We start from the raw sequence: 15916 nt of genomic DNA on the forward strand, positions 1-15916 counted from the left end.
TGGTCGCAGGAATAAGGAATTGTCTTTGTCGCACTAGTGGCGTGGCTCGTTTAAGCCGGTAGTTGAGGCGCTGAGGGAAGCTGTAGTGGGAGTGTTCGAAGATTCGTTTTGGTAAACCTTGCTCCCTGTTCCTTGTTCTCGATTCCCTCGTCCGGCGTCGCATTTCAGGGTTTCTCCCCCTTTTCTCTCCTTTCTCCTTAGCTACCCGCATCCCCTTAGCTATTCTCTTGACGTGGTCCTCCAAAGAACCATTGACCCCGGAGCGGCCCGTGTGCGACCTCGGGTAGGACGGGCTTGGCTGCGCCGAGTGTGGCCCCAGGACTCACCTGGCACAGTCCGAGGGAATTTAGGGGCTCGGGGGCTCTCAGCGGGGAGGAGTGAACATTACAGAACCGAGCTCAGAACCGAGCTCGTGGAGGGCAGCCGGTTGCAGTTTTTGCGGTGATTATGCCGCTTTATGTACGAAGGTATGGAAAGTGCCATGGAACATGGTAACTGAAAAAAAGCACAGACGTATAGGATCCATGGTTTTCTAGAACCGGAATAGTGGTACGCTGAAATAATCTAATTGGATTCCCACATCCGCTCCTTTCTCCTTTGTTTTACATCCTGTAGCATAACCTTTTAAAACAGCGAATTTCAATCCTGTCACCGCCTGCTTAAAACCATTTGAGGTTAAAGGAGAGGGTTTTCAGTAGTCTTTTTCTACTCTGGAAGCAGCAGTGAAGGAAGTGAATTGGGGGAAGCTGGCAGGGTGGGCATTTTGAACACGTGCTTAGGAGACTTCCTGGAAGTTTTATGAAAGTGCTAGACTAGCTGTGCTGGGTGCTAGAAAGTGGTGAACAAGATAAAGGCCCTGGTCTCAGAGACGGACATGAAGACAGTACAACTCTATTTACTGCAAGAAGTAAAGGGGAAGCGCTGTGTGTGAAAGGGGAACATTTAAGCTACTAGGGGGAATCTGGGAAGGTCTCCCTGAGAAACGTCATTTTATATGTGAAAGATGATTAGGAGAAGGGAGTTGAGCTTAGCTTTGTGGGCAGAATGAACAGTATGTGCAAAGGCCTGGAAGTGGAGAAAGCATGTGTGGCTTATGGAATTGGAATTGAGAGAATGCCAGTGTGGCTGGGGATGAGGCTGACAAGGGTCAACAGTGCAGAGAAGGGATGCATTTCAACTTTGTTTCTCCAACTCTGTGCCTGGCTAAATGTTTGTATGATGAGAGTACATTGTTCAAAGACCAAACCAACTTGCCCTTGGGGGTCTGGACTGTGTTAGGGAGGTAGGTGAGGCTGGGAGGTGACTGATGGACTGTGAGGCTAAAAAAGAAGAAACAGGTTGGTGCCGAAAGGTCACACATTCAAAAGTCTCCAGAGGCCAGCCAAGCTCCTTCCCTGTTTAAAACCATCAACTGTTCTTCAGCTTCAGGTTATTGTTTCCCTGTGGGAACATGATCTCACTTTTTTGCTCAGATATTTCCAACTTTCAAGCTTAAAGTTGAAATTTCTGTGAAATTGCACGATTTTTCAGTGTTGATGACTAATTCAGAGAATCTTCAAAACGTTCTTTGGGTCAAACAATGTGACAGAAGCTGCCAGTTTGAGACCTCTGACTTAAGTAACATGATAAATCCAAAGACTGAGTAGGAGATTCAGCTTAAGTGGGGAAGTAGAAATGATAGAGGAGAGAACAAAATGTCAGGAAGGATGATTTTAGAATGTAGAGATTTTGCATAAGCTGGAACAGCATGACTTCTTTCCTGAGCCCCAGTTTCATTTGTTCAGCTACCTGCTGGACATCTTCACAGAATATTCTGTGGTATATCCTCAAAGACAAGCATCTAAAAGTGAATGCCTCATTTCTTCCAAACCTGTTCCTCTTTCAGGTGTTAACTCATTTTTCTTAGTAGTAGCGTTCTCTACACTGGCTCAAAGCACATAACTATATGTCATTTAATAATATTAAGTATGTTGTTTAATGGGTGCAGTGTTTCAGTTTTACAAGATGCAAAGAGTTATGGAGATGGGGGGTGGGGATAGTTGTGCCACAGTATGAATATATTTAATACCACTGAACAGTATACTTCAAAATGGTTAATTGCTAAATTTTGTGTTATGTGTATTTTACCACAATAAAAAGTGTTGTCAAACAAACAAACAAACAAACCCAAATAGCTATTTAAAATTTTCCCACTCTGTAACTCATTTCCAATAAATTATCAGATTCTTTTAATTTTGTTTTTGTAGTAAGTTTCATTCATCCTGTCCTTTCTTCCTTAGTTTAGGCTTGGTTACCATGGCTCTTAATAGCTTTGCAGTGGCTCCATCTTCAATACTTATGGCCATTTCTCATATTGTTACAAGAGTCACTTTTCTAAATAGAGGGTATCATTATCAATGCCCGTATTTAATGACACTTTTCTGTTTTTAGCCCTGAAAGCAGAACACTTTACATGAATTATCTCAGGTAATCTGTACTTCAAATCTACGAGGAGGGTGCTATCAATCACTTATAGATAAGGAAACTGAGAATTTTCTAACGTCACCGGTAGGAAATGGTGGAGCGGGGATTCTAAACCAAAACTATTGTACTGCAGAGTCCCTCATGTCACTCCCTGCTTAAATCTGTAGGGCCCACTAAGGTGTTTCAGGCAAAGGAGACGGGCAAAATGATAATGTGTATTGGGGGGACATGTAGTAGCCACTCACCAAATTTGTCAGGAGCAGTGATCAGAGACTTTGTGTGTTGGAACACAGAATAAATAACAGGTTATAACAGAATAAATAAAATAACACTATGCCTAACCTGGCTCTCCCAGACCAGCTGAAACAAAATATCTGGGAATGGGGCCCAGGATGGGTGTTTTTAAATGCTCCCCAGATGATTCTGCTTTACAGCCAGGGTTGAGAACCATTGGTCTAGAATATGGAGCTTATGGAGTGGGAGGTCAGGGAGGGCAATATAACAGTAGGAAATAATACTGGAAAAGTAATTTATTTTGACATTTGTCTGCCATTTTTCGTTTGTTAGATATTTTAGAGGCTGTATGTTATGTTTTGCCAACTGTTGAGCGTGTAAAACAAAGCAAACAAAAAACTGGGGTCAAATTGGAAAGGAGAACAAAATGCATCTGGTAGTATGCTATGATACTACTTTTGTGTTCAACTCAGGTACTTGCTCAGCATCCTTCAGCCTTGGGATGACAGGAATGTTTTAGGACTACAATAGGTTTGGATCTAGGTCCTGCTTTGTCTCTTATATATAGTCATTCCTGCCTGATTATTTACAATCTGAAATACTGTAACTGACTTTCCTTTTATCTTTCCTTTATTACACATAGGGCATTATATTTCCCCCCCAAAATATGTGTATAGATTGGTTGTTTAGGAATACCTTGATAGTATAGTACTGTGGATATAAAGACATTTCTTCTAAAAAAGGTATTAAATCTGATTCTGTTGATAACCACTGATTATAAACAAAAGGTTCAATAGAAACTAATATTAATAAAAGAATGTGATTCTCTATTGAAAGAGTTCAATAGCCTCTTAAAAATTTCCCTATAGTGTGGGGAAATGTTGACATAGTCTGTGTGGATAGCCTGGCTGTCACGTATTGATTTAATGATTAAACCAACATGGGAGCTACCCTTATCAACAAGTGTTTCCTAATACACATATTGCTTCACATTCTTATTTATTCACCACAATAACCTCACTGAGGTAATTAATATCCTTATTTCTCAGAGAGTAAAATGTGGCTTGAAGTTGTTTTAAGGAATTTGCTCAGGATCACACAGCTACTAAAACTCAGGCTAACTGAATTCCAATGCACAGGCTTTTTAACAGCCATATGAAAATCTAACCCATGCCAGTGTGGGCTTGTAGAAGATAGCCTTATGGGTCATGACGTGAGAACTGGGTACTTCGTCCTGCAAGAAGGGATCCAGTATTTAAAGATATCTTGAGTTGTTTTTGTTTTTGTTTTGTTTTTTTTTTTGACTGTTTACTCAACTGATCATCAGATTTAACTTTGCAAGGTTGGTAAAGCTATCTGGATCCAAGTGTTAATTTCTTTCAGATTTATAACAGTAATTTTGCCAAACACCCATCTGGTGATTACTTATGTGTTTATTGGTTTATTGTGATTTTATTGTGAAAACATGACTATGTAAAACCTCCTAGAATAGATTTTGGTAGGAAAATTTTTCTCAAGAAAAGAAATAAAGACACTTTAAGGATATGCTGATAGATTTTTCAGGGGTTTCCCAGCATTCCCAAAGATTATAGCATTAAGAATAGTGAGGCTTCATTTATCTTTTTTGTTTCTTTTTCTGAAATAAAGTGGGCTTGATATAATACAACATTGCTATTGGTAATAAGTTTCTTTTTAGAATCAAGCACAGTAGATCATGAAAATGACCATTTAAGGAATATGTGAAGCTTTTAAAGTATAATCTGTGTACTGTAAAGGAAAATCTTGTTTTCTGTTAAATGCTTAGGCTTTATAAGTCTTTTTCTTAATTTTTTTTTTTTTAACATTTATTTATTTTTGAGACAGCATGAATGGGGGAGGGTCAGAGAGAGAGGGTGACACAGAATCTGAAACAGGCTCCAGGCTGTGAGCTGTCAGCACAGAGCCCGACACAGGGCTCGAACTCAGACCGCGAGATCATGACATGAGCCAAAGTCAGATGCTTAACAGACTGAGCCACCCAGGCACCCCTATAAGTCTTAAAACGATGTCTCAGATACCTTTGTGGCACTTCAAAGGGTGGTAACTACCAGCTCCCTATTGGGTTGATAATTCTAGATTTAAAATGATTACTATGTCCTTCTGATCCCTTTTTTTTTTTTTCCTGAATTTGGTTTATTTAAAGTTGAAGTTTGCTGCTAAAGATGGCAGACCCAGATGTCCTCACCGAGGTTCCTGCAGCATTGAAGAGGCTAGCCAAGTACGTGATCCGGGGGTTTTATGGCATTGAGCATGCTTTGGCCTTGGACATCTTGATCCGGAACCCCTGTGTGAAAGAGGAGGATATGTTGGAGCTGCTCAAGTTTGATCGGAAGCAACTTCGATCAGTTTTGAATAATTTAAAGGGAGATAAGTTCATCAAATGCAGAATGAGGGTAGAGACCGCTGCAGATGGGAAAACCACTCGCCATAACTACTACTTTATTAATTATCGTACTCTTGTTAACGTGGTAAAATATAAATTGGACCACATGAGAAGGAGGATTGAAACTGATGAGAGAGATTCCACCAACCGGGCTTCCTTCAAATGTCCTGTCTGTAGTAGTACTTTTACGGACTTAGAAGCTAATCAGCTCTTTGATCCTATGACAGGTGAGATTTTTTTCCAATTTATGAATATTTCTTTTAAGTAATTTTAAAAAATAAACTATGTATTTCTTAAATTGGTTTATCTAATTTTTTCAAAAAGCTTATTTATTTATTTTGAGAGAGGGAGAGAGAGAATGCATGCAAACTGGGGAAGGGCAGAGAGAGAGGAAGAGAGAGAAATCCAAGCAGGGTCTGTGCTGAGAGTGTGGAGCCCGATGTGGAGCTGGGGCCCTAGGTGGAGCTCAATCCCATGAACTGTGAGATGACCTGAGCTGAAACCAAGAGTCAGATGCTTAACTGATTGAGCCACCAGGCGTCCCTGGTTTAATTTTTGAACCAGTCATGCATATCATTATAAAATTGAACGGATTCGTAAGTCCGTGTATGGTCATTCTTAGTCTTACTTTCTTGTTTGACTGTCATACTACTTTTAGAAGCTTGCCTTTTTCATTCACAAGGAAGTGTCCTCTATCACCCATGGCCCTCCTACCTCTGCTCCCACCCTCAACCCCTTATTTGCAGCTGTAGCCTAATCTGAAGGGTTGGCTTCTCTACCACTTTGAAGCCATTCTGACCTCTTTGACCTCTTCCTTCAACATTTATTTGAATGTCTACTTGTATCAGTCACTGCCAGAAAGTTATAATACAATGTATCTAAATGCTTTGTTAGTGGAAGTACAAAGTTCTATTAGGAGTATTTAACTAGGGCCTCTAATCTGCATTTGGGGAAGGCCTCTGGAAGAAGTACTGGCTGAGACCTAAAAGATAAGGGTCAGCCAGATGAAATAAGAGGGGCACCTTTTGCAGGTTTATTAGTGGAAGAGAATTGTCAACATGATCTGTAATTTGCTTCATCTAATTAAATGCTTTAGGTTTTAAGGATTTTTCTTATCAACACAGGATTGTAAAACATGCATTTTCTAAAAACAATATGCCTAGTGTTAACATCAGGAACTTAAATTTTTTTTAATGTTTATTTATTTTTGAGAGAGAGAGAGACACCACGACTGGGGGAGAGGCAGAGGGAGAAAGGGAGACACAGAATCTGAAACAGGCTCCAGGCTCTGGGCCATCAGCACAGAGCCTGATGTGGAGCTCTAACTCTGAACAGGGAGATCATGACCTGAGCCGAAGTCAGACACTTAACCGACTGAGCCACCCAAGTACCCCAACATCAGAAACTTTAAAGTGCTGGGTTGTATAGTAATTTTGTCTTGTCATTTGTAAACTGGAAAAGAGTCTACAGTTTTGGTAATTATTCGGTGGATTAACTTTGTATTATTTTCTAGAGGCAAAAATCTATAGAGAGAGCCAATGCTGGTAAGTTAGATTGTCCCCTTGTTATGGTAGAATTCAGGAGTATAGGGTACTTTTTAGTTCATAGATCTGCCTTTTAAAAAACTATCTGAAAAATGTAAACTTTCACACATGAAATGTTCTATTGCAAAAAAAAAAAAAAAGATTTATGTATGTTTAATTTTCTAATTTTTGTATATGTTATGTATTGTCTATTTAAGAGAATTTTGCAATTATTTTTTAATGAGAAATAATCCAAATATCAATTAAGATTATTAACCTAAAGAACTAGAAATAGCCGGTGACTTTTCTTATTTATTGTGAAGCAGTCATTTTAGATGAAAAGTAATTTAAAGAAGTCACATTTGTATTAAATGTTTAATTTGTCAGAGCCTGCTTACCTTGAAAGGGCTTAACTAGGAAGAGATCTTGGTTGTAAGAAAATTTCAACCACCCTGAATATAAGAATTGCTTGAGTGTGCTATAGAGGAATGTTATAAAATGTATCTGGAGCTCTTTCAGAATAGACTAGAAAATTCTCATCATTTTTTCCATTCGCTCTAGCAGATTTCTTAAAGGAGCTCTGGGTTTTGGTTTTGTGATTCTTGGCAGATATTGGTGTTACAGTGGTTGTCTTTGTCACTTTTGACTACAGTAGTAGGTGTAATCCAGTCCCTCAGAGAGGGTAATCTAAAGTAATGTGCTTCTACATTTATTCATATGATACTTATTTAATTTCATGAGACTTTCTAAAGGGAAGTATTTCCACTACTTATAAATCAGTATGTAGGAGATGATCTATAATGCTCTTTGTATTTCGCTTAAGGTTAGTGTCTGAATGAAACTAGTTGTCAGCAATAGTTGGACTGTGTGGGAGATGGCCTAATATCAAAATATAGTCAAGATTATTTGAATCAAGGATATTGAGTCACTGATCAGACAGCACAGTCAACTTAATTGCCATTTATGTCTCCCTAGTGAAGGTGTCTTAAGGTATCATGATTGAAAATTTGTAGTCATTGGGGAACTTCATTCTGAAAATATACCTGCTTTTTGATTATAATTTGGTTTTTCATGTGGACTTTGCCTTTAAGGAGAGAATGTGCTGATTGGGTGATATTAGGCCCCAGTTTTTGTGTCAGTTCTGGTGTTTTGTTTTTTCACTATTAATGCCTTGACATCATCCCTTGGTTATACATTCCCTTGAGAAATCTTGGTCTCTTTTTCTCTTTGCTCCCTTCCTCTGTTTTATTCATGCCCCACCCCCATTTTAAAGAAGATGGGAAATAAACATTTGGTATGTGTATCAGAGGAGAAGGAGGGAACTTTTTCTATTGTAATATTTATGCTCTCTTTAAATTGATAGAATTATAGTTTTCATTCAAGCCCAGTCTTGTACAAAGCTATTCTATTTCTTCCAGGTTGTTATTGGAGATTGATGATATTTCTGAGTAAATGATGGGGGAATCTGATAGGCATTTGTCTCCATTTCCATCTCAACAATTATTAGGTTGAACTGTGGTTTATATCAGTAATTAGGGGGCATTCAGGAATTAGATTTGAAGCTTTCTAGACTTAATAAGTTCCATGAAAAAAATTTTTAACTCAAGTGTATGGGTAGCTCCCTGCCACTGGACAAAGGATAATGACTCCTAGATGAGCATCCAGAAGTTCTAGGCTCAGGAAATTCTGAATTCAGCAAGAATTGTTTTACCATTGTTTATTCACATAAGCCAGTGATCTTTTTGCTTCAGTTCGTAGCCTTTCCTTACCCCATTTCTCTTTTCCCTAAAGATTCTAGGTTCTTTCCATACTTCCCATTTAGATTTTGCCATTAGTATTCTTGGGTTGAACTCTCCCCAAATGTTTGATGCTTGGTCTGTGTGAGATCTCTGCTCCCAGTTCCTTGTGCAGAGCTCCTAAAACTCTTATAATTTCCTAAGTGATAAGAGCACAAATAGCATCTTTTATTCTAATATTTGGCTTTTGACCCCTGTTTCTGACACAGGGCTCCTGAAACCCATGTGATTTCCTGGGTAATAAGAGTGTCTTTTGTCCTAATGAGGTCACTCTGGGTGGGTCCTGGATGGCTCCTGGATGAGGGCTGGTCACAGACCAAGCTAAGACCAAGCTTGGAATTTTCAGCCCCACCCCCTATTCTCTTGAGAAGGGAGAAGGGCTGAAAATGGAGTTGATGAGTGATCATCCATGCATGAGGAAGCTTCCATAAAAATCTCAGTAGTATGGGATTCAGGGATCTTTCAGGTTAGTGAACATGTGGAGGTGCAGGGAGAGTGATGCACTCCAAGAGGACAGGGAAGCCTGGTACGCTTTGCTAAATAGTTGGCCCTGCACATCTTTTCCATCTGGATATTCATCTGTATCCTTTATCATATCCTTTAATAAACTGGTAAACATAAGTAAGTATATCCCTGAATTCTGTGTGCCGCCCTAGCAAATTAACTGAATCCAAGGAGGAGCTTGTTCGTTGGAACTTTCTATCTATAGCTGGTTGGTCAGAAGCACCCATGGTAACTTGGGCTTGTGACTGGCATCTGAAGTTGGGGTGAGGGGACAGTCTTGTAGGACTAAGCCCTCAGCCTGTGGGTTCTGATGCTCTCTCCAGGTAGCCATAACTGAGTTGAATGTTAGGACATCCAGCTGGTGTCACAGGGAATTACTTGGGGTAAAACCTCCACACATTTGGGGACCAGAAGTGTCAGAAGTGAAGTGTTGTGTGTGACTAGTAAAGGAGACACACAGGGAAGAAATACACAGTAGGGAAGAACTGGGCTTCTTGCTACATGGAAAGAAAAAAGGCTAAGGTTTTTCCATTACAGTATGTATAGATACTTTATTTCATTAAAATGGAATGGCTTAGCCTTTGCCCATTAGTCTCTGGTTTCAGAAGCTTAATCAGGCAAAACCAGCTCTTTTAGTGAAATATGGGAATTTTATGTAATCAAAACAAAGACCATATGACATGAAATCCCTCAAATCAGCAAAATAGCATCTTTTAGATTTAGCAAGCTTTCTGGCCATGTAGGTAGATTTAGTATTTTTATTTCTACTTTAGTAGTCTCAACCATGGGTGATTTAGCTAATGGCACTTTTTTTTTAAAGTGTATTTATTTTAAGAGAGAGAGGGTACATGCTCACGCACAGTGGAGGGGCAGAGAGTGAGGGAGAGAGAGAATCCCAAGCAGGCTCTGCACCTGTCAGTGCAGAGCCTGTTGTAGGGCTACATCTCACAAACCGTGAGATCACGACCTGAGCCAAAATCAAGAGTCATACGCATAACCAACTGTGCCACCCAGGCACCTCAGTTAATGGCCCTTCTAAGTTAAAGTCAGCAACAAGCTTCCCCAAAAGGAAGGGGAAGATTGTATTCTCCTTTAAGATTCGATGATATGGAAGTAGTTTTATATTTTTCATTTAAAAATTAATGCAGCCATAATGCCAGAGAAAATTTTGAAGAGAAAAAAAATTACCCGCAAACCACTATCCTTTTGCATATGACCTATAATTATAATGGTAACCAAGAATAGTTTGTAATCTCTTGGTTCCTTAATGTACCAAACTCTCCTGTTTCTATCTAGTGTTCAAAATATGCTTTACTAGGTGTGATTTTCTTCCCCCCTCATTTCCTTTCCACCCCTTTTGGGCACTTTGTTTTTATCTATATTTTGTTAATATAGATATGATGCTTTGAACACTTTTATGTATATGGCATTTTAATGTTTAAGTTTTTCCTTGAGAAGAATTCTCAGTAGTGGGAATAGTGAGTGAAAGAATATAGTTTTTATACTTCTTTTTAAAACATTTTTTTAATGTTTATTTTTGAGAGAGAGAGCAGGGAGGGGCAGAGAGAGAGGGAGACACAAAATCTGAAGCAGGCTCCAGACTCTGACTCTCAGCACGGAGCCCAATGTGGGACTCGAACCCACTAACCATGAGATCATGCATGACCTGAGCAGAAATCAAGAGGCAAATGCTTAACTGACTAAGCCACCCAGGCTCCCCTAGTTTTTGTATTTCTTTAAAGGCATATGTGGCACTGTAGTTTTGTCGGGGATCAGTAGGAGGTAAATTAAAAACAAAATTTTTTAATGTTTATTTTTGGGAGAGAGAGAGAGAGAGAGGGCACGCACAAGCAGGGGAAGGGCAGACAGAGAGAGAGAGAGAGAGAGGCAGAGGGTCCAAAGCGGGCTCTGTGCAATGGCAGACACCTTGATACAGGGCTTGAACTAATGAACTGAGAGATCATGGCCTGAGCTGAAGTTGGATGCTTAACCGACTGAGCCACCTAGGCGCCCCAAGGAGATAAATTAAGTGTTTGAATTAGAAATAGTTTGGAAGCCCCTATTACTGAATTTACCTAGAGACTGAGAATCACATTTTATTTATTTATTTTTTTATTATTAAAAAAATTTTTTTTTTTACATTTATTTATTTTTGAGAGGTCACAAGTGGGGAAGGGCAGAGAGAGAAGGAGACACAGAATCCGAAGCATGCTGCAGGCTCTGAGCTGTCAGCACAAGAACCCAATGTGGGGCTCGAACTCACGGACTGTGAGATCATGACCTGAGCCAAAGTTGGACGCTCAACCAACTGAGCCACCCAGGCACCCCGAGAATCACATTTTAAATAAACTTTTGAATAAATTAAAAAAAGAATCTTATAACTATGTATATAATACGTTTTTAGAAATAGGAATTTAGAGATTAATTTTTCTGGCTCAACTCATCTAATGATGTGTGTGTGGGTACACTTACACATGCTTGTGCTGTACTCTAGGGTTTGGAGGATCTTACCAAGTAATAAATCTGGGGCTGTATAGATTTCTAGGATGTTGTAGGTTGAGTATCAGGAAAGAATATTCAGCTTGTTTTGTGTGGCTCCATGAAAATAGAGATACATTAGTATTAATAGTGTTAGAAGAGATGGATTAGTGTTAAAGGAGTCTTTAATAACTAACTGTAAAAGAAAATAAGTGTCTGGTAAATAACTCTTAAAAACAGCTACAATGTTCCACTGTCTCTGGTCACTTGGAATATCAAGTAAACTCCATATCTGCTTGGGATCTTCATATATAAATTTGGGGTTAAATCGTGAGTCCTTTCTTGCCTTGTGACTGCAGGTAAAGCTTTTTGGTTTATAAGCAGATCAGTTTCTTGATCCCCATATCATTAAAATTCCTCAATTTCCTTAACCAATATTTTTCAACTGTTAGGGTCCTGTATTTGTGAGACTCCTTAAGACTTGTTAATGATGTTTATATTCATACAGCAGGCTACTTTTTCCTGTCCTTACTTCTTTCTACTTAGGACAGGAGATGTCTTATAAGCAGTATTTTCAATTCCTGAAATGCTAATAACACAACCACACACACACACAAATATTTCTAGGATTATTTGACTCATTTGCTGATTTGGAATCTTGCCCAGGACAGTTTCATTAGAAAAGCATACTGGAAAACTCAGAAGTGTGGATTTGTTTTGGGTAAGGGGAGGCGATTATTAAGTTAAAAAATAAAAGCAATTTACAGAAAGTTACAAAAGATAGTAAAGAAACAAGTGTCTTCTCTCTTTTACCCTTCTCACCTCTTCAAAACCTTTAGGTCTGATTAAAAAAAAAATTATGTTGCTTTGATCATGAGGATTTGAGGGCTTTTTTCTTAAATAAAACTTTTGGTGAGTTGTATCCTTTTTGTATTTTGATGCTGATTATATGCAAGCTAATTTGTGAAAAGTTGCACTTTAGTTTGATGCTGGCATATAATATCCTATTGATTATGGTCTTTCAAAGAATTGTATCAAAACCACAGATTTTTTTGCCTGCTCACTGCATGTTGAGATGGATTCGATTTAAGCCTAATTTAGATAATTTATTGCAGACTTTAGTATTTATGTAAGTACTATACTTCAATTTGCTGTTTTCCCTCCCAGGCATAGTATATTTTTTCCCCTTCATAGTGAGTTCCAGAATCTGAGAATATTGTATGATTATACCAAATCTACAAGTGCCCATTTATGGAAGGACAGAAGCCAGTTTCATTGATAAGTTGAGTTATAGAGTGTGGGGTTTTACTAGATACATCACAAATATGTTTGAATTTTTCTTCTGAATTAAAAAATTTGTTAAAATTGCTTTTTTTTTCTTCTGCATGCAAAGCAGTGAGTATTTTACAGCGTTAATACATGTTCTGCAGTGAATTGTTAAAGGATAGTTTTTTAAGTACCTTTTTATTAAAGGTCAAATAATTATAGGAAATATATAACTATGTTCTTGTTATGTCTGTTGCTATTTTATAATAGCAGTTCCTTTTTCCATACATTTCCCCTTGCCCAATTAAACTGAAGAAATTTGCTTTATGAAATAAAGTTTAGAAATTAGAATAAAAGGTGATTTTTGAGACTAGCATTTTAATGCATTTGCCTCTGAATATTTTGAGTTATAAAAGTTATAACAAAGGACTTGATGCTTTCAAAGAATAACCCAAGAGTGTGTGACTTTTGCATATTAGTTAAGAGGGAGTTGAGTGTTTTGGAGGATTAAAAATAACATTTGTTTCCTTCTAAAAATACATAACTAATATGTTAATGTAAACATATTAAGGATCCAAATAGTAGAAAAATATGTCAAATAAAATGGCACATCTAGGTTTTCCACTCTGTGCGCTTCCACTCAACCCAGTCCCCACTCACACCACCTTTCATTGTGTTAACAACTTGTTTTGTGGTTACCCTTCCAGTTCTCCCTCACACCCCAACCCCACCTGACTGCCTCAACCCCTTTTGAAATGTAAGAAAGCAAAGTGATTCTTTTTTTTTTTTAAGTGATTAAGTATGTTGTCGTTTTAACAGCTTATGGTTAATAAATATTGGTCAACTTCTGATAGTATTGTCAGGGTTTTTTAAGATACTTATTACATTGGGTCCTTTTGCAAAATTAGTGTGTTCAGTTGCCATGTCATTTTCATAAGTTTTGTTTAGTTTCTTTAAGCAATGGCTATAAAACAGTGAAATGACAATGTTTTAGGATTCCAGAGTCTTGAGTTCTAGTCTTGGGTTATGTTAGTAATTATTAGCTTGGGTGAATCCTATAATCATTCTAGGCCTTTTTTTTTAACATGTGGAAAATGGTAAGTTCAGTCTTTTCTATACCATATATGGTTGAGAAACCTCTCAACTCTAATTTCAGAGCACCCTTTGGTTTGGAGAATAGTTGATATTTAAAACGAATTTTTTTTTAATGTTTATTTATTTTTGAGAGAGAGAGACAGACAGACAGAACGCAAGTTGGGGAGGGGCAGAGAGAGAGGGAGACACAGAATCCGAAGCAGGCTCCAGGCTCCGAGCTGTCAGCACAGAGCCTGACATGGGGACTCGAACTCACGAACCGTGAGTTCATGACCTGAACCTAAGTTGGACGTTCCACTGACTGAGCCACCCAGGTGCCCCGAATAGTTGATATTTTAAAGTATATAGAGGCTAGGGTTTTATCATTTCTTTTAGAGGATAATGTTGGTCACTTTGGGTTAATTTGAAAGCCCTTGGTTAAGAATTGAAACTATTGGTTATAGTAGTGTTCATGTAGAAAATATGCTTTGTTTATGCTATCTTCAGAAACACTTTATGGCATAATGGAGAATAATATTTACATTTTTTGTCAGTTTTATTTTCCCAAGCTTCCAGTTCACTCCCTTTCCCCATGCATACTTAATCCATAAAATATTCAGTGGGAAGGGAAACTGCCCAAATATGCTTCCTAAGGTATATGGTGGTTGGACTCTTACATTGTGGTAGAATTAATCCCATATGTTAGTGATATGTCTTGAAGTTTTGTAGTTTCCTCTTTATCTCACTAGTTACTTGGTTTTAACATGGAACTGTTAATTGCCCCTTATTTTATTTTGTTTTTTCCTGGAAGTTTTTTGAGTGAGAAAGGAGTTTATTTAGTTTTTTCACAGGATTGTCCAGAAAAGTTATCTTAGCCATTATCTCTTGCTTAGATTTCGCACCATTCTTAGTCTTCTTGCTTTCATTCTTGCTGCCCATTTGGACTGATTGTCATAGTAGCCAGCGACCCTTCTTAAAAAGCATATTAGACTCTATCACTCTTCTGTTCACAACCCTCCAAAGGCTTCTCCCCTCATTCAGAAAAGTCACAGTCCTTAACACAACTTACTTGCCTTTTTCATGCTATTTTCTCTTGCCAAATATCTGCATGACTGGCTGGCTCCATTACATGTTTCAAACCTCATCTCACTTGCTGTATCAGAGGGGCCTTCCTCAAGTTTCATATGTAATAGAGCATACCCCTTTCCATTGCCCTCCTTTATCTTTATCCTCTTTTCTTGCTTTTTCTTTATTATACTTATCAACACCTCATGTTATTTATTATTTTTTTTTGTCTTGACTAATTCCTCACTAGAATGTGAGCTCTACAAAAGCAGCTTCCTAGACTTAGGAAGGCCAAAAGGTAGGAAATCTTTTGGACATCAGTCCCACTGTGCTGGGGTGAGGGCTGTGTTGTGAGGGCTGTGCACAGCAGATACCTACCTGATTTCTGTTTCCTTGGCTAGTCTTGAGGATTTGCAACATGACTTGCAACATGACTAGCCCCTTGAGGGCTGCAACATGACTCCTGCTTCAGTACTGCAGCACCTGTGCTATATCAAAACAATTGGACTTCAAAAAAAATTTTTAATAGAAAAATGGCTGAATAATATTCCAGTTGCAATTAATACTATGGCAAATCTTTGACAGTAAATTCTGGGCATTAAACTGATGATGTATACCAGAATGAAGAAGGAAAAAACATAATCCTAAATAATGTCTAATTGTTTAGGGAGTTGACTCATATCTTCTGCCCTTTTCCTCAATTATGATACATTTCCAAAACATTTTCTTTTTTTCAGACTAAGGAAGATAAACATTTTTTTCACTTTGGTTTTATTTGTATTTACTGTACCCTTAGTTGAATACTCACATAATTAAAATAAGTATGATGTTTGCTAAAATGAGTAATGTGTTGGAAGCAGTTAAGTGGAAGACGTTGGCCAGCATAATAAATTTTCTCCTGTGTTGAGCAAAAGAAAAACGTTGTTTGAATTTTGTTGAACTTTATTGTTTGTTTTTTTTTTTTTCTTTTTGTTCCCAGCCCTTCTCTCCCCTCCCTAACCCTTTCCCCTGCCCTCAATTCATATTTGTTTTTACATTTTGTTATTTTGGGAGAAAGTTAAAATGATATAAACCACTTCTTTCCCTTCTTC

General features: G+C 38.1%; 1 protein-coding gene across 3 annotated transcripts in view; it reads left to right on the forward strand.

Annotated features, from left to right (window-relative positions):
• Window positions 1-5: 5 nt before the first annotated feature.
• The window catches only part of GTF2E1 (general transcription factor IIE subunit 1), a 35785-nt gene continuing 19874 nt past the window's right edge, over window positions 6-15916 (forward strand). The window contains exons 1-2 of one of the 3 annotated variants that reach the window (XM_060639865.3): window positions 6-111; window positions 4880-5346. In XM_060639865.3, the coding sequence (XP_060495848.1) occupies window positions 4899-5346 (448 nt within the window). In that variant the 5' untranslated portion in view covers window positions 6-111; window positions 4880-4898. The other 2 variants (XM_060639867.1, XM_060639866.1) reach the window with 2 other exon arrangements.

The sequence above is a fragment of the Panthera onca genome, chromosome C2 (assembly GCF_046562875.1).
Source record: "Panthera onca isolate mPanOnc1 chromosome C2, mPanOnc1 haplotype 2, whole genome shotgun sequence".
NCBI classification, from domain to species: Eukaryota; Metazoa; Chordata; class Mammalia; order Carnivora; family Felidae; genus Panthera; species Panthera onca.